The sequence below is a fragment of the Saimiri boliviensis genome, chromosome 8 (genome assembly GCF_048565385.1).
Source record: "Saimiri boliviensis isolate mSaiBol1 chromosome 8, mSaiBol1.pri, whole genome shotgun sequence".
In the NCBI taxonomy this organism is placed as follows: Eukaryota; Metazoa; Chordata; class Mammalia; order Primates; family Cebidae; genus Saimiri; species Saimiri boliviensis.
Window position 1 is genome coordinate 72,322,138 of NC_133456.1, and position 19,376 is coordinate 72,341,513.

General features: G+C 40.6%; 1 protein-coding gene across 8 annotated transcripts in view; it reads left to right on the forward strand.

The window, feature by feature from the left end:
* The first annotated feature begins 1,156 nt into the window (after nucleotides 1–1,156).
* The window catches only part of KLHL24 (kelch like family member 24), a 51,020-nt gene continuing 32,800 nt past the window's right edge, over nucleotides 1,157–19,376 (forward strand). For 4 of the 8 annotated variants that reach the window (XR_012518846.1, XM_074404612.1, XM_074404615.1 and 1 more), the window contains exons 1-2: nucleotides 1,740–8,539; nucleotides 15,103–16,083. Coding sequence is in view for 7 of the 8 variants with exons in the window: in XM_074404612.1 (XP_074260713.1) it covers nucleotides 15,164–16,083 (920 nt within the window). In the remaining variant the exon portion in view is untranslated. Of the gene's footprint in view, nucleotides 1,282–1,739; nucleotides 8,540–12,962; nucleotides 13,245–15,102; nucleotides 16,084–19,376 lie in introns of those variants that run through there. The other 4 variants (XM_074404614.1, XM_010337617.3, XM_074404613.1 and 1 more) reach the window with 4 other exon arrangements.

The following is a 19,376-nucleotide window of genomic DNA, read 5'->3' on the forward strand; positions in this document are numbered from 1 at the left end:
GCCTGTATATAGGCCTTCCATATTGTTTCCACCTCTGGTCATCGGAACACAACCCTTATTTAATAGGGGCATGATTGTATTCGTGACATATAGAAAATACAGATTTTTAAATTTGGTATCAGAAACCAAAAACTAGTTAAGTGGTTGCAAAATCAGGAGGCATACTCATCCTTTAAAATAATACTTGCAGGCTGAGTGCAGTGACTCATGCCTGTAATCCCAGCACTTTGAGAGGCTGAAGCGGGCAGATCACTTAATGCCAGGAGTTCAAGACCCGCCTGGCCAACCCGTCTCTACTAAAAAATATATAATTTTTTATAATTAGCCTGCTCCTCCCGGGTTCGATTTAAAAAAATTATATTATAAAAAAGCTGAGATTACAGGTTCTGGGCGTCCGTAATCCCAGCTACTGGGGAGGCTGGCAGGAGAATCGCTTGAACCCAGTAGGCAGAGGTTGCAATGAGCTGAGATCGCGCCATTGCACTCCAGCCTGAGCGACAGAGCAAGACTCTGTCTCAAGCAAAACAAAACAACACAAAAAACTTGCAGGCACGAAACGACAAAATAATGTCCTTTAGGGACTCCATCTACCTTGGAAGACGGATTTGTGACAGCTTTGGTCCACGTGCCTGTGCGTTTAATGTAAAAAGATAACCTAGGATTTGATACCAGTAACAGATTTTTCAAAAAAAAGAGATGGTTTTCCTTGCTCCTTCGAGGAACCAGGGTTTTCATCTCGTCCACCCTTCAGACCCTCAAGCCTGATTTCCGATTGCATATCAAAGGATCAAATAAAAAGATCTCTAAGCTTGGACCCAAGCTGGTCGCGGGCTTTTTTCCTTGGGACGTGGCAGGGGCCTTTGAGGGCAAGAAACAAACGACTCTGGCTTCTCACTCGGGTCTTTACACAAGATGCATTTCTTTAACTGTCTCTACTTAAAACCAAGTGTTTTTGCGTCAGAAGCCCTTGGAGTGGGTCTCGTCCTCCTGGGCGCCCGACACCCACCCCGATGGCGGAACCCCCAGGGGGCCCCGGAGGCCCCCGGGAAGCGGGAACTACATCTCCCGGGGTGCCCCGCGGCGGAGGACGCCCACCCGGATTGGCCAGGGGTCGGTGACGCTCAGTGTTTTGGCCCGGACGGTCACATGTTTCCTTTGTTGTGAGCTGCCCCAGAGGTTGGTGGCTGCAGCAGACGCCGGCGCGGGGAGTGCGCTGCGCCGCCGGCCGCTGAGGGACCGCGGGGTTCGCCGCTGCTGGCCGCCTCCAGCCTTCGCCGAGAGGTACCGGGGGTGGCAGCTCCGGAACCGGCCAGAGCCCGGTCCTCGGGGCGGAGGGGCGGCGGCGGTCCTGACCGGGGGTGTCCGCGGGAGGGCAGCCAGCGGCGGCCGGCCTGTCGCAGCCAGACGGGCGGTGTGCGGAGAGGCTGCCGCTGCGCTGCAGGACCCCTTTCTGAGGCGAGGGGCCTGCGGGGCTCACCTGGGGGTCTTCCTGCCCCGCTCGTTGGCGACAGCCCTGAGGGAGGGCGCCCGCGCTTCCTGCATCACGGCCCGGAACCGCGGCGCGGCTGGCGCGGCCTGGCGGGGGCGGGGTGGGAGCGGGTGGCTGCCGGGACTGGGGGTGGCCGCATGTGCGGTGGCCTGGTCGCCGCGGGGCCGGGCGCCGCTGGGGGACGCGGCTGGGCGGACGGGTCCTGCTTGTTGCCGCCGGGCTGCGAACGGGGCGCCGCTTTTTATTTCAGGAAGCGCGGGGGAGTGCGACCGCCTCGGATCCAGCCCTCCCGTTCCGTGGGACGACCGTTGGTTCTGTCCCCGGGAGGAATGACGGGGTCAAGCTGGGGTCCCCAGGGCCGCGGGCCAGCGAAGCCCCATTAAAGCGATTGCGAAATGCTGTCGGCGCTGTCACCTGACCGTTACCCCCGCCCCCGCCCCTCGCCAGCCTTTGTTTACCACGTTCGCGACACCCGGCCCGCAGCGGCGGTCCCAGTTGAGCCGGGGCGGGCGGGGGAGCGGGCGTTCCGCGGGCGCAGTCCCCGCCTCACCTCCCCACCTTCTTACCACTCCAGGCCTTGGTTTCTTAATTTAGTCCCTAATGGACCCGCCCCCATGTTCTGGACGCCCGGGGCGAAGACTGTTAGCGCGTCGGGGATTGGACACCTGCGGCTGCTTGTGGGCGGGACCCAAGAGCGAATTCGAGTTTATATTGGCGGACGTCTTGTCACTAGGTGGGCCCGCCTGGGGCCGTTCTTCCCGCCCCCTTGAAGGTGATCTGTAGGACGCGCGCTCTCGCTGCTCTTGCAGCTGCGGCCCGAGTGGAGCCCGGCGGCGCGGGTCCGGGAGGTGCGCGCTCTCGCCCCGGCTGGGAGCGGCTGGGAGCTTTGGTGGCTGCGGTGGCTGCTGCCTGATCCTGCAGGCAGTTCTGGGCTCGCAGCGTGGCCCGCCCTCAGAGGACCGGAAAATTAACACCCTTTTTTTGTTTTGTTTTGAAACGGAGTGTTGCTCTTGTTGTCCAAGCTGGAGTGCAATGGCGCGATCTCGGCTCACTGCAACCTGCTCCTCCCGGATTCAAGCAATTCTCCTGCCTCCGCCTCCGGAGTAGCTGGGATTACAGGCGCGCGCCACCACGCCCGGCTAATTTTTTGGATTTTTAGTAGAGACGGGGTTTCACCACGTTAGGCAGACTGCTTAAACTCCTGAGCTCAGATGATCCACCCGCCTCGGTCTCCGAAAGTGTTGGGATTACTGGCGTGAGCCACCGAGCCCCGCCAATTAACACCCTTTAATTAGTGTGGCGTTGTCTGCCGCGGTGGTGCGCAGGAAGTCCTGCGAATTCGTTGTAGCCAGTTGTGTAAACGTATTTAGGTAGCTAAATATAGACCACAGTGCCCTGTCTTACTGGGCCCCACGGTCACCCCTGAGGCAATAACTGTTCACAGTTGATTTTAGTGGGCTGTAATGATTAATCACTTGCACTTGTGGGCAGCTTTTCAAAAATCAAGTCCTTGTATTTGCAGCGATAGACTGGATCCTCCAGCTAAGAGGTTGGTTTTTATTAGGTTCGTAAAATACATTTAAAATCTGCCTGTTGTTGGTTGAGATTTAAAAGCAAATTTCTGTTATTTAAAAAAGATAGTTTGAAGATACTCCCTTAAAAGGTGAAGATCCCTCCATACTCGTCTTGGATGAGTTATTTTCCTTGTTTTCGGGATTCTAGGTCACACACTTCTATGTTTTAATTCCCGTGGTAATTGAAAATGTTTGAGAAGTGGGTTGCGACTGTGTCATTTTAAAATTGTAAATTAAGGTGACAATAATAAAATCTTCAAGACCAATCATTTTTAGCCATAGTGTGTTGGAAATGATTTTTCTAAGAGTATTTGCGTTTTGTCAGATTTTCTTCTCCGGCAGATACAGAATTCCTACAAATGTGGGATCACCCAAGACTTAATACACTTGTTTTGTTTTGATTTTGAGACAGGGTCTCACTCTGTCACCCCAGCTGGAGCGGGGTGGTCTCTCTGTCACCCAGGCCATCTCTGCTCACTGCAATCTCCGCCTCCCGGGTTCCAGCGATTCTCCCGCCTCAGTTTTCCGAGTAACTGGGATTACTGGCGCCTGCCACCATGCCTGGCTAATTGAGACGAGGTTTCACCATGTTGGCCAGGCTGGTCTCGAAAGTGCTGACCTGAGGTGATCTACCCGCCTCAGCCTCCCAAAGTGCTGGGATTACAGGCGTAAGCCACCGTGCCCAGCAAAGACTTAACATTTTTGTAGAAGGAAGCTTGAGCTCCCCTGGGTGAAGCAGGAATTAAATATGAACAGTTCTTATTGGTTATGCATTCTTACTATATTTTTGAAATTTCACCTACCGGAATGAGTAGCTCCTGTGATCAGAAGCGCCTCATCACTTGTGCATTGAGAGTATTTAATGTGTCTAAATCAAATGCGACCGTCTAACCTTTTGAAAAATAAAACCATCACTCAGTAAGGCTTGCTTATTCAAAGAAAGCCAGCAACTTAAATCTCTAAACAGGAAGAAGAAATAATATTTTGAGTTAGGACTGACTACAAGCTTAACTTAAACTTGCCTGGCGTTTGTCCAAGTTGTTAAACCTTTATGCTTCTTCAATAACTTTTTTTTTTTTAACTTCCTTGTTTTTCCGCCATTTCATTAAAACCTAAAGGTCAAGCCTGTGAAAAATAAATACTATTTATTAAATAAGTGACCAAAATTTTTGTCTATACTTTTCTCTAGATATTTGGGGCACATTTTTCAATAAATATTTGGGCGTGGACTATATAATGGAAAGTAAATATCCTCACAAGTATACATACAAAAAATACTTTTTTTGTATGTGTTTATTTCTGGTGTGACTAGAACAACTAGAGAGTATGTAGCCTCTTGACAACTCCTGACATTTAAAAGCCCCTATTCTTTCTCCTATTAAAAACATATTAAGTGCTTGCCTGTCATCCTAGCTACTTCAGAGGCTGAGACAGGAGAATTCTTGAGCCATGGAGTTTGAGACCAGACTGGGCAACATAGTGAGACCTTGTCTCCAAACACAATAAAACAATAGCTAAGCAGACTCTTTTAAATTGAAGAGTTTGGCACTCTGCCTGTATTCATCCTGGAGTTAAAATTTTTCAACTTTTGGCACATCTTAAAGACTACTAAACTGATGTTTTAAAAGTGGGCTTTGGCCTGACACAGAGGTTCATATGAGTAATCCCTGTACTTTGGGAGGCCAAGGCGGCGGATCATCTGAGGTCAGGAGTTCAAGACCAGCCTGGCCAACATGGTGAAACCCTGTCTCTACTAAAAATACAAAAATTAGCCAGATGTGTAGGCAGGTGCCTGTAATCCCAGCTACTTGGAAGCCTGAGGCAGGAAAATTGCTTGAACCCTGGAGGCAGAGGTTGCAATGAGCCAAGATCACACCATTGCACTCCAACCTAGGCAATAGGAACGAAACTCTGTCTCAAAAAAAAAAAAAGTGGGCTTTACTCTTAACTGAGGTTTCTAAAAGTTTAAATAATTAATAATCAGTAAATAATTCCTGTCACCACTAAGGTAAATATAAACCACTGACTATGTGCTTTTATTCATAGAGAAGTCATGTAAAATACTAGATCTCAAATTTGTTCAAGTGCCTTGCTCGCATCCTTACAGATTTAATTTTAATTAAAAAAACCAAAACCTGGCTGGACGCGGTGACTCAGGCTTGTAATCCCAGCACTTTGGGAGGCCAAGGTAGGTGGATCATGAGGTCAGGAGTTTGAGACCAGCCTGGCCAACATAGTGAAACCACATATCTACTAAAAGAAAAAAATTACAAAAGGTACTAGTTGGGTGTGGTGGCACACTCCTGTAATCCCATCTACTTGGGAGGCTGAGGCAGGAGAATTGCTTGAACCCGGGAGACGCAGTTGCAGTGAGCAGAAATTGTGTCACTGTACTCCAGCTTGGGCTACAAAGCAATACTGCATCTCAATAAAAATAAAAATAAAAATAGATTAAAAAAATAAAAAACCAAAACCATTTTGCTAACAGAAAACATAGCTATATCATAACTCTATAGGTATTTTGCTAACAGAAAACATAGCTATATCATAACTCTATAGGTATTTTGATTGTAAAATAAAACGAATGCATTAAATACCTAAAAGAAACATGTTAGCAAGATAAAACCAGACAACATTAAGTTTATATATCAAGTCTAGTCAGAAGCATGGGTAGACTCAGTGTGGCAGCTTGGTATACCAGGTGTTCTCTGATGGTTTGCAAGTTTTTTTCTTCCTTTAGGGTTGGGGATTATCAGTAGCCAAAAGTTTTAAGTCGAGGGATGGAGAAATTCAGTTTTCTTTTTTCCTATAATTTAAAAGACAGTAGTATTCTTTTTTAGTTAAAGAATCATATTGTTTAGTCTGACACATTGTTTAAGCTCTCCTAAATTTGTCATCAACAGCTATCTGTTTTATTTCTTTCTCATCAAGCAAAGTTACATAGTGTATCGCCCATTTGACATTCTAGTAAACATGGGAGAACCACTAGCTGCTGTCATTCTAGCCAGAGAAACTCAGGATTTTCGTTGGTTTCTGTTATCTTTTTTTTTTTTTTTTTGAGACAGCATCTCGAGCTGTCCACCCAGGCTGGAGTACAGTGGCGCCATCTCGGCTCACTGCAACCTCAGCCTCCAGAGTCGCGATTACAGGTGCCCACCACCACGCCTGGCTAATTATTTTGGATTTTTAGTAGAAACAGAGTTTCACTACGTTGGCCAGGCTGGTCTTGAACTGAGCCTCGTGATCTGCCTGCCTCGGCCTCCCAAAGTGCTGGGATCGCAGGTGTGAGCCACCGTGCTGCGCTGGTTTCTGTTAACTTGTGGTGCTGGGTAAATATGGTCTTGGTGGTTCCATTAAGAAATTGGAAATACTGAAAATAGCTTGAAGACTGGACTTTAAACATTATATTTGTAAAACATGGCTCAGGAACCACTGCTGCAGAGTAATGCTTTAAACTGAAATTTCAGTAGTACAAGTTTATAGTTTTTAAAAAGTGGTCATCAAATAAATTAGCTTTTGATACTATACAGTGAAAATATCTGAAATGTATAAAAATTGCTTGGTTTTGTATAGTACCTTATTAAATATAATTTTCTGGTTATTTTAAAAATAAAATATTTACTATATAGCAATTATTTTCTGACTTTTGTTATTTTGAGTTACCATATGTTTTTCAAGATAAACCTCTTGGTTCCCGGTTCTTTTCTGCTGTGATCTTTCAGGGTTACACATGAGAAGGCAGAGGACTGTAGAACATAGCATGTGGCAGTTCACTATTACAGGTCATAGGGCTGTGCTAGTCAGGATGTTGTTGGTTCCTGCATTTTCTGATACTAGATTTTAGAAGCCCCTCATTAATTCATACTGGCTTTAAGGCTGTGAGTAACCTCTTTGTCTCAAATTCTGTATTCTAGAGGAAACAGAAGCTTTCTTCAGTACACTCACACTGTAGTGTAATAACAATATTAATTCTGATATTGCACGTCTCCTTTAGCCTTTGTACTCTCTCTCTCCCATTCCTTACCCTTATCAATTAGGTTGGTAATACCTAAAAATCCATAGAAAATGCCCAGGTGAATTGCCTTATGCTTTCTACCCCATAAGGTATAATTCTAGAACAGATTGGTTATGAGAGGCTCTATTCCAATCTGCACCTGCTGAGAATTTGAGTCTATTTTAGCACCAATCTTGGGGTTCTTGTTTGACTCTACTCTTAACCAACCCCACAGAGTCTAAAATTGGATCTGAATCCAGTATTTGCCATCCAGTGACAGACATAGACTAGGCGCTTTATAAATGTTTCATGAATTGACCTGAATCCCTACATTGATTCATTATCTTATTGTCCATTGGGAAGGAAGACTTACTTAGCTAGGAGTAACAATTCCCAAATTTGCCCTAGTTGCAAATTTTTTTTACTGAGGGCACATACAAGTTAGGCTCACTCCTGAAAGTAAGGAAACACAGATAGCACTCATTTCATGATCCTAACACAGTCTGGGTATACAGATGTATTTGTATGCATACTTTTTAAAAAAAAAAGTCATTTCTATTTGGTTTTGGAATCAACGTTTGAATTTGTCTCAACTTGTTAAGAATTTACAAGTTCTATTTAAAGATATCTGGGCTAGAAACCAGAACCACTTGTGTTTAAATACTATTGCTATTCTGTACACAGCTCAGGGTTTTGGTATTCTCTCTTATGCATTCCTCTTCTCCCCTTCCACACAAAAAAAGGAATTGTGCCAAATTAGTTGGTTTCTATGAGGATTAAGTTTCTATAAGATTCCAGGCAGAAGAAATATCCATTTATATATGAAAAGGTAAAAATAATTATTTGCTAAGCTTGAGATTTTATGTAGAAGATCTACATAAGGATTTTTTTAAATGGACTTTTTTATGAATTATGCAGAATTCTTGAAATTTTTCTCAAACGGATTCCATTGTTAGCTAATACATAGGGACTTAACTGGTTTATTTTTGCTAACATTGATAGACCAAATCTTAGAATTATTTAATGTCCCCAAACTTGGATGAAACATCAGTTACTAGATACTCTTCAAATATCCAATGCAGAATTATCACAGAGTATATGTTTTATCCATGCTACCATTAGCTTGCTATTCACATGAATTTTCTTTTACTCATTTTTCACTCAAGAAATCTTACTGCAGGATAAAATTGTCAAGTAAGAAAGTTGATAAATAAGAAAACTAGTTATGTAAAATAATATTAAATTGTTAATTTGCTTTAAGGAGATGTTATTCACTAATTATTTTTTATACAAAAATGAACTTCCAGTCAGAAACTAAAATTTACTAAAAACTTTGTTTAGTATGTTGGTGAATAATGCCAGCTGTACATGAACTGACAACCATCTGATTTACATGTCGCTATTCTTCCTTTATTTTAGGTGTGGAAATTAAAACAACACACATATTTTGACTGGGGCTTTAATCAAGCAAATGCTAAAAAGGTATATTTATAATATTTATAAAGTATCTAAACATTGTTATTACAGAATTTAAACCATTTTCCTTTCTTTAACCAGGGATCACTTAAGCCAATCAGAGGAACAAGGCACAATACAAAAGACAGCAGTGTGACAATCATTTCTGTTACTAAATATTCACCTGCTCTTTTCTGTGCCTTCTTCCTGAGAGCCTCATTCCTGTCTGATCAACTTACATCCATTAACTTATGTAGATACAAGTTTCAGTCATTATGTTCCTTTGGAAAGAAGCTTTTCCTACTTATTTTGTCTAGAGATTCCTGCTTAGTTTACTTTTTCCTGATAGGAATAATTCTACTATGATATTTGCAAAAATGTTATAATGGTTCAATCTGTATTTTGTTTGCTTGATTATGCATTATGAGTTCATTTTGATCAATCTTGAACCTATATTAGACACTGTACTTTGAGATATGATACCATTTCTGTTTACCTTTTTAATCATTACTGATTAAAATCAAATACTTGATTGTATAAAATGGAAAGGCAAAAGCTAGTAAATTACATCTGGAAGCCCAAAAGATACATCCTGAATGCGTCTCACACTCCTAAGATGCCCTGGTGCAAATCATTTATACATAGGAAGTGTTTACATTTGGTGCAGTTGTGGAGACTGGTAATGGAAGAGTTCTCAGTCCAGAGAAGGTCAAGATGCCCAAAGTCAGGAGGCAGCAGGCTAAGGCTGTTTGGAAAGATGCAGGGGAGAGAGTCTCTCTTACATACAGAGCAGTGAACAAGTATCTCATTGCTCTTGAAGACTGTGTAATACAAAGTGATTTTATAGGTGTTCTAATCCAGGATTTCCCATTTTTTATGGAGTAAAAGTAGTGGAGAGGAAGACCTCTTTGGTCAGTGAACAAATCAAGAAGCCAACTATGAAAATAGGGGCAGAATTGATCAGTTGATACAAAGATTAATTTGTGTCAATACAAAGTTTAATCAACTTTATATTAATACTTAACTCACAATCCCCAAATTTATCTAACCAAATACCAGACAGAGTAAGATCATTGGATACAGAAAACAAAGTATACTTTCATATGTGTTTTCCTACTTGTCCATTCTAACAAAGGGAAATTCTTAGTTCTTTTTTTTTTTTTTTTTGAGACGGAGTTTCGCTCTTGTTACCCAGGCTGGAGTGCAATGGCGCGATCTCGGCTCACCGCAACCTCCGCCTCCTGGGTTCAGGCAATTCTCCTGCCTCAGCCTCCTGAGTAGCTGGGATTACAGGCACGCGCCACCATGCCCAGCTAATTTTTTGTATTTTTAGTAGAGAAGGGGTTTCACCATGTTGACCAGGATGGTCTCGATCTCTTGACCTCATGATCCACCCGCCTCAGCCTCCCAAAGTGCTGGGATTACAGGCTTGAGCCACTGCACCCGGCAATTCTTAGTTCTTATAATGTACTATTTTGTTTTGTATTCTGAACAAATTTTCATTTAAACATTGAGAAAATGAAAATGTATGCAGGAAGAACCTCATAATTTTTGTCATTGTTAATACCAATAATTGTATCACTAGTCAAAGTCACAACCACTTGTGTGAATTTTTTGAACCAGAAATGTAATAAGAATTTAAATTAGATAAGCTGGAATGAATAATAGAATTTAAATTAGGTAAGCTGGTTCTTGATTTGGGTACCTGACTTGTGGCCAATTCAACCATAATTTGAATCTAGATTAGTAAGACATTAAGATTAAAATACGAGTTATAGTCCATGTCATCACAGTTTATGTTTATCATAATTGAAATGTTCCGTTTTTTAAGTACTTGTGATATTACATACATTGAACTTTTTGAAATTTGAACAACAACAAAAAATTGACATTCAGGCACAGTAGTGGTCTATCTTGCCATGGGGGATAGGTTTCCGTTTATAGAACTGTTACTGAGATAACTTCAAATTAAAAGCGTATTTGATAGAGATGCTGCTGCTCATGTGTGGGAGCCTGGAATTTGGAAGTCATTCTGTGCATTATAAATGGCGTTGTAAATGTGAAGCTGTGTGTGTGTGTGCATGCATCCAGGCACGCGCACATACACTTGGGCAACTGTGACCCAAGCTGGATGATCAGCAGTGAGGCAAATATGACTTCTCTGAGTAATCAGAAAAGTCTTAAAAGAAGAAATCCCTTTTTTTAGTTAGTGATAATAAATTTTAAAACTAATAAAATATTTTAAACTCAAATATATTTTTATTCATTTAGGTATTAAAATTAACAAAAGGAAATAGAGCTTTTATTTTCTTCTCAGGCAACTCGGTTACCTAAAATCTGCAAAACGTAAATGGATTAAAGTTAAAAATCTAGCTTGTTTGGGCCATAACATATATGTAGCAGAAAATATTTCCTCAAATTTAAGAGAAACTAATTTTCCTAACTAAGTTGGCGGGAGTTACTTTGTTGACATTTATTCCAAAACCAGCCGTTAGTCAGCCTTGTCATGTGTTACCTTTACTTTTATGTGTGTTCATTTAAATAGGCCTTCTCCATGAACTTCCATTGCCATAACTATTATATTACCTCACAAAGCTTTGTTATATGTTTAGAAAATGCATGTATATTTGTACATTTGAAATTTTCTGTTTTCTTTTTTTAACTTAAAAATGAGGGTGGCTCACGCCTGTAATCCCAACCCTTGGAAGGCCAAGGCAGATGGGCTCACTTGAGGTCAGGAGTTCGAGACGAGCCTGGCCAACATAGTGAAACCCCATCTCTTCTAAATATAAAAATTAGCCAGGCATGGTGGCATGTGCCTGTAGTCCCAGCTACTCAGACGGCTGAGGCAGAATAGCTTGAAACTGGGAGGTAGAGGTTGCAATGAGCCGAGATTGTGCCACTACAGTCCAGCCTGGGCAAGACTCCATCTGAAAAAAACAAAAACCGAAAAAGATATCAACACAGTGCCTCTGACTCTCCACTCTGTAGTGATTTCAATTAAAAATAATATTTATTTTACTTTAGTCTTCCTTCCATTTGACTGATAAAATTGCTTGGATTTTTTTGACTTTACCTGCATAACTGGGGGATAGACAGAGAAACAGAAAAGGTCCTGGATAGCATGCAAGCATTTAGGTGTCCTTCAGATGTTGTTATAGCCAGGTATTTTTCCCTGAATGATCAGAATAACCTGGCATACATCTGCCCAGAGAAAATCTTATCACCTAGGCTTCAGGAAGGTTAAGTGCTAGTAGATTTGAAGAGATTTTTTAAAATGTAATAGAAGTTTAAGGAGTAACAAGGCTGTCTGTACCGATGTGACATATTGTCCGTGCTGCCTTATGTTATTATTTATCTTGTTTGAATATGTTTTTTGCAATTCTATTTAATAAAAAAATAGCTGGGAACAGTGGCTCCTACTTGTAATCCCAGCACTTAGGGAGGCCGAGGTGGGCGGATCATGAGGTCAAGAGATCGAGACCATCCTGGCCAATATGGTGAAACCCCATCTTTACTAAAATACAAAAAATTATCCAGGTGTGGTGGCACGTGCCTATAGTCCCAGGAGGCTGAGGCAGGGGAATCTCCTGAACCCGGGAAGTGGAGGTTGCAGTGAGCCAAGATCACGCCACTGCACTCTAGCCTGGCGACAGAGCAAGACTCCGTCTCAAAACAAAACAAAACAAAACAGCCTGGGCGGAATGACTTACGCCTGCAGTCCCAGCACTTTGGGAGGCCGAGGCGGGAGAATCTCTCAATCAAAGGAGTTCGAGACCAGCCTAGCCAACATGGCAAAACCTGTCTCTACTAAAAAAATATAAAAATTAGCCAGGCATGGTGGCATGTACCTGTAATCCCAGAGACACAAGAATTGCTTGAACCCAGGAGGCAGAGGTTGCAGTGAGCCAAGGTCATGCCACTGCACTCCAGTCCAGCCTGGGTGACACAAGGAGACCCTGTCTCAAAAAAGCAAAAACAAAAAACTCCCGTAGCAGTATCTTACATCTTATATCTCTGTAAACCCTAGGCCTAGTATAGTAGCTTGACAATAGTGGGCATATAATAAATATTTGTTGATGATGATGATGGCAGAAGCTACAATATTAAGTAAATTCAGTGAGAGAATTCATGAAAGTTGGAAGTATCTGGTGAGTATTAGAACTAGGATATCTGGGCATTACAGTGATTAAGAAGGGAGGATGGAGATAAATAAGAACATGAAAAGAGACTGCCGTATGTAAGATAATGAGTTGCTTTTTGATTTTGATATTACATATTTTAGTTCTCTTTGTCACTTGACTTAAAAAGTGGGGTACAATTTTATATGTGACAGGGTACACAAAATGCAGTCTTAAGATTGTTAGCTTTCGAGTCTCTTTTATTTGTGGCTTGCAAATGTAGGATGGCATCTGATTTTTCGGATTATATTCTCTCTGATCTCCTTTAGCTGCCTTCTTTTTGCTGCCATACTCAGGCCTGAACATCTGACCTGAAATATTTCAAGAAGCTGGGAATGTTATAAGGGATGTGTGTGAAATTTTCAGGGTGTGGCAATAGATGAGAGTTACAATGAGTGGTCTTAAACCAATTACTCACACATTTTGAATCATGTATTAACTTCTGGAGATGTGGAAAGAGAGTAGAAGAATCACCTTAAAATTAATGTTACAGAGATTTGGACCAGACGCCGTGGCTCATGCCTGTAATCCCAGCACTCTGGGAGGCCAAGGTAGGCAGATCCCTTGAGGCCAGGAGTTTAAGACCAGCCTGGGCAACATGGCAAAACCCCATCTCTACCAAAAATGCAAAAATTAGCTGGGCATGGTCGTGCGTGCCTGTAGTCCCAGTTACTCAGGAGGCTGAGGCAGGAGAATCTCTTGAACCCAGGAGCTGGAGGTTGCAGTGAACCAGGATCGCGCCATTGTACTCCAACCTGGGTGACAGAGTGAGACCCTGCCTCCAAAAGAAGGTGCAGGGAGAAAGAGAGAATTGATGGCTATAGCTGAGTGCCTCTATTCATCAGTTACTTGCTGTTAGTCATTTCTGAGGGGGTTTTGGGATGTGACAGAGAATGAAACCTAGATAACATGCATGAGGCCGGGCGCGGTGGCTCAAGCCTGTAATCCCAGCACTTTGGGAGGCCGAGGTGGGTGGATCACGAGGTCAAGAGATCCAGACCATCCTGGTCAACATGGTGAAACCCTGTCTCTACTAAAAATACAAAAAATTAGCTGGGCATGGTGGCGCATGCCTGTAATCCCAGCTAATCAGGAGGCTGAGGCAGGAGAATTGCCTGAACCCAGGAGGCAGAGTTTGCGGTGAGCAGAGATTGCGCCATTGCACTCTAGCCTGGGTAGCAAGAGTGAAACTCTGTCTCAAAAAAAAAAGAAAAAAAACAAAAACAAAAACAAAAAAAAATGCATGAACGTTTTTTAAATGAATACTACATTTTATAATAGAAATTTTGGTGGAAATGAAGATAAATCACTTAACATTTTGGCATATGTAGATTCACTGATACATTTTGTTTTTCTGTTGGCATATGTTTTGTGATCTGCTTTTTAACTTACTGTGTGGTTACTACTTCCTCATGTCATTAAATAATCTATATAATTTTTAATGACTGAATAAACTGTATTCTATCCAGAAGATGTACTGTGGTTTAACCAGTTCCCTCCTATAGGGTATTTAGGTTGTTTTTAGTATTTTCTATTAATACAACATTGGGTATCTGTATAGATCAACCTTGCCACATAATTCTCATTATTTCCTTAGGAGAGAGTGCTAAAAAAAAAAAAAATAGACTTGCTGGTCAAACAATATACATATCTTTAAAGAGTATTGATAGATACAGCTAAATTTCTCTCTAGGAATTCTTTATTAAGATAATAATTATTTGGCCAGCCATGGTGGCTCATGCCTGTAATCCCAGTACTTTGAGAGGCTGAGGTGAGAGAATCCCTTGAGGCTAGGAGTTCAAGATCCCATCTCTACAAAAAGTAAAAAAAAAAAAAAAAAAATAGCCAGGCATGATGGTATGCACACATAGTCACAGCTACTCACAGCTTTTCACAGCTGAGGCAGGAAGATCACTTGAGCCTAGGAGTCTGAGGTTACAGTGAGCTATGATCATGTTGCTTTACTCCAACCTTGGTGACAGAGTGAGACCCTGTCTCAAAAACAAAAAAAGATTTTAAAAAGAAAGATGACTCTGTTAGAATTCTAACTGTAGTCAAATTCTGTCCTACACCATTCTGACTGAACTCTGCAGTCCATAGTGTGAAACTCAGCTCTGTAAATGGGGAGGAAACAGAGGTTATTAGAAACTCACTAAGTACATAGTATCCTTTCAGCTAAAGAAGGGGAGCTTAAGGAGTACTATTGCAAATTACCCCTAATGTTCTAGTTGTACAAATGCAAATTTTTATCAGTTTTTATTAACATGAGATAGTGTTGTATACCCTATGTGAAATACATTGATTACGTGATTTTGTTGTAGTGTTTCTATCAGAATGAAATTTTGCAATTTGAATACTGAATTTTTTGCACATTGAAATGTTTTCCATTGTTTTTTTTTTTACTTTTAGCCATATAAAGAAGATCCCTAACAGTCATTTCTCAGCAATTATATAGTCAACTGATGTAACAATGGTACTAATATTGGGACGCAGACTAAACAGAGAGGATCTTGGGGTGCGTGATTCCCCAGCAACGAAGCGTAAAGTTTTTGAAATGGACCCCAAATCTCTGACAGGTCATGAGTTTTTTGACTTCTCGTCAGGATCATCCCATGCTGAAAACATACTCCAGATATTTAATGAATTTCGAGATAGCCGCTTATTCACAGATGTTATCATTTGTGTGGAAGGAAAAGAGTTTCCTTGCCATAGAGCTGTGCTCTCAGCCTGTAGTAGCTACTTCAGAGCTATGTTTTGTAATGACCACAGGGAAAGCCGAGAAATGTTGGTTGAGATCAATGGTATTTTAGCTGAAGCTATGGAATGTTTTTTGCAGTATGTTTATACTGGAAAAGTGAAGATCACTACAGAGAATGTACAGTATCTCTTTGAAACATCGAGCCTCTTTCAGATTAGTGTTCTCCGTGATGCATGTGCCAAGTTTTTAGAGGAGCAGCTCGATCCTTGTAATTGCTTAGGAATCCAGCGCTTTGCTGATACCCATTCTCTCAAAACACTCTTCACAAAATGCAAAAATTTTGCATTGCAGACTTTTGAGGATGTGTCGCAGCATGAAGAATTTCTTGAGCTTGACAAAGATGAACTTATTGATTATATTTGTAGTGATGAACTTGTTATTGGTAAAGAGGAGATGGTTTTTGAAGCCGTCATGCGTTGGGTCTATCGTGCCGTTGATCTGAGGAGACCACTGTTACACGAGCTCCTGACACACGTGAGACTCCCGCTACTGCATCCCAACTACTTTGTTCAAACAGTTGAAGTGGACCAACTGATCCAGAATTCTCCCGAGTGTTATCAGCTGTTGCATGAAGCAAGGCGGTACCACATTCTTGGGAATGAAATGATGTCCCCAAGGACGAGGCCACGCAGGTGAGAAGACTGTTTGCAAATATCGTTGGCAAAAGTTGTCAATACATCTTTAAACCTCCTGAATACAATCTCAGTGTAGTATGCACTGTCCGCCTGTGGCTTTATATAATTTTAGACTTATTTTGGATTGTGTAAATCTAGTGAATTCTAGATTCGACAGTAGTAGCATTTTTTGTTATTGTTGTTTTGTGCTGTCAAACAGTGTAGCAAAGGATCTTTGCAACTGTGCATTTCTCAACATGTTTCTACGAATTTCTCTTAAGTTTTGTAGGGCCCCAAACCATTTCACTTTTCTTCCCAAAGAGTCTTTGGATACAGAGTAGCTAAGACTTTAGTAGGTTCTCTTGGACTGCCTCTACTTAAAAAATCAATTTGCTCCTGGGCACAGGGGCTCACACCTGTAATCCCAGTACTTTGGGAGGCCAAAGTGGTGGAGTGCTTGAGCCCAGGAGTTCAAGACCAGCCTGGGCACCATAGCAAGATCTCATTGCTACTAAAAATAATTAGCCAGGCATGGTGGCATGCACCTGTAGTCCCAGTTACTCAGGAGGCTGAGGTGGGAGGATTGCTTGAGCCCAGGAGTTTGAGGCTGCTGTGAACCATACTCTTACTGCTTTCCAGCCTGGGCAATAGGGTGAAAGTCTGTCCCAAAAAAAAAAAAAAAAAAAAAATGTTTGCACATCTGTAGACTGACCTTTGTCCTAACGCAGAAGCATGAAATATAGAGGTGAAGTAAATGAGCTGGTATACATTGAGTGAATTCTCAGATATAAAATCCAGGCCTCAAATCTTATTTAATTGCCACAGTTACTATATTTAAGGTCAATCTCAATTTTAAAATATTTTTTCTGAATGTGAAAATTGTCATTATAGAGAATTTGGAAAATGTGTTTAGGGGGTAGAATGCAGTTAAATACTGTAGTATATTTGTGTCTTCTTACAATATATTATTTCTATAAAACACCTATAGATTTTAATTCATAAATTATAGAAAAATAATCTCCATGCCTTAATAGTGGAAGGAATACTGTTAATTATACTTTATTGTGAATAAGCAAAAAATGCCTGTTGAGAAATATTGCAGTAAATTATCCTTTTAATATTTTCCTAACAAAAGTAATGATGGTGTTGATTTTTTTAAAATTGTGGTAAAAAATAACAAACTTTACTGTCTTAATCATTTTTGATTATATAGTTCAGTAATGTTGAATATATTTATTGTTGTGAAATTAGTATTTTTATTTGTTTATTGGTTTATTATTAAGCCATCTCCATTTTTTTCTGTAAATTTACTATAGCATAGCTCACAAACCACATTTTTACCTTAAATTTTGACTATCATTGTTTTGGAATATGATTAAAATTCAGCATATTGTGAGATAGCTTGTTTGTAAAATTTATACTGGTTTGAATATAGCAAGATTTAATATATTTCCTCATACGTAAAATGAGGATGGTGATAAACTACATCACAGATTTTGCCACTGAAACTATTAAATGTGGTCATTCTTACGTACCAGCATAATGCTTGGCACATTGAAAGTGCTTAATGATTATTAGCTATTATTATTTTTAGCTATTATTATTTATACAGTATAATGTAGGCCTGCCCCACTTTAAGAAAACTCCAGTACCTGAAAGTCTGAACTTTCTATAAATTAGATATACTATTGGATAACTATTATTACAAAAAGCATAATATTTATTTGTAAAGGTAAGAGGACTTTTTTTCTTCAAAGTTAAAGTTGACTTTAGTTAAAATTAATTGTTTTAAAAGAAATAAATGTTTAAAACATTTTTATTCCTAGTCTTTTAACAGAGGACAGAAAACATAAAATCTCAATCTATAAATATACTGATTTTAAGTTCTTTTTTTTTTTTCTTTAAGGATCATTAAGACCCTGAGCTGAGCTTAATTAAGAAAACTAAACAGCTTCAGAGCTGTGTGATTATTAGCTCTTCAAGAACTTGGTGGACACACAGTATCCCTCTAAAGGAAAAATCACTCCTTTTTCCAAGACCAGTGCCCCTGTAGCAGACAGAATGGTCTGAGTTCAGGTGGGGCTGATAATACCCAGCCTGCAGAGTAGGAACCAAGAATTATATGTTGTAAAATCAAGATAAGTCATTTCTTACTAATCTTTGTAAAGACATAACCTGAATGCAATCAGATTGCAGCCTAAGGGATCCATCACTCCTTTAAAGGGACACTTGTCCTAATTTACTGAATTGTTTGATTTCCAAAAATGTATTTTATACCCAGTTTTTCAGGGAACAAATCTATTTCTACAGTGAAGCATCTGTTTATAAATTGCAGTATCACCTTTCTTTAGGAGACAAGTATAAAAATCAAACTATAGTTTACTGAATTTACAGACTCTTAAAAATATAAGAGCAGATACTTATTTTATGTGGGCATTACATGAGGGATCTCTTATTTTATAACTCTGCCATCACCTTCCGTCCCTTAGATCTATCTTTCACTTATCTGTTACTGCATGTTAGCATTAATCACTAGGAATTTCATTATCTGAACAATGTGTATTATTTGTACAGGTTCTCATCTTTCTGAGAAACTCCAAACTTCTTTGAAAGAGGAATGATGTCTCCACTTCTTCAACAGCAGTTCATTCCTCTGACTTCTGCTCCAGTCACCTCTACTGAAACTCCTCTCAATCAGGTCATCACTGACCTTCTATTTGTTATTTGCTGGCCTCTCTTCAGTCTTTATCCAGCTTGAGCTCTTTGAAATTTGATGTTATTAATTGCCTTATCCATCTTGAAGTACCTCTGTTGGCTTCTGGAATGCCATTCCTCTCATGGTCCTCCTATTTCTCCACTTACGCTTTTTCAAGTTAATTGTTCTTACTCCTACATCTAGTCTGAAATGTTATCTGCATGATTCACATCTCTTTGTCTTCCCTTATGTACTTGCCTAGGTGACCTTATCTCATCTATTTTCATGGTTTTAATTACCATGCATGCTTTTGACTACCAAACCAGCCCAGAATTTTCTCTTTCATTCATTCATATTCCTTTTTCAAATTTTATATGTTCTATTTATTTTTTATTGTATGTGTACATTTCTTTTTAAATTTTTACATGTGTTTTTTACTTGACTGTGCATCTTTTTAAAATAACAGGCAAAATAACATTAGCACACTTAATGATAATTCATCTCATCTAATACCCAATCCGTTTTCAGACTCCCCCAGTCATCCAAACTGCAAACTGCTCTCTAATAGGCCTGGATCCAGTCTGGGATTACTCATTATATCTGGTTATTTCTATGA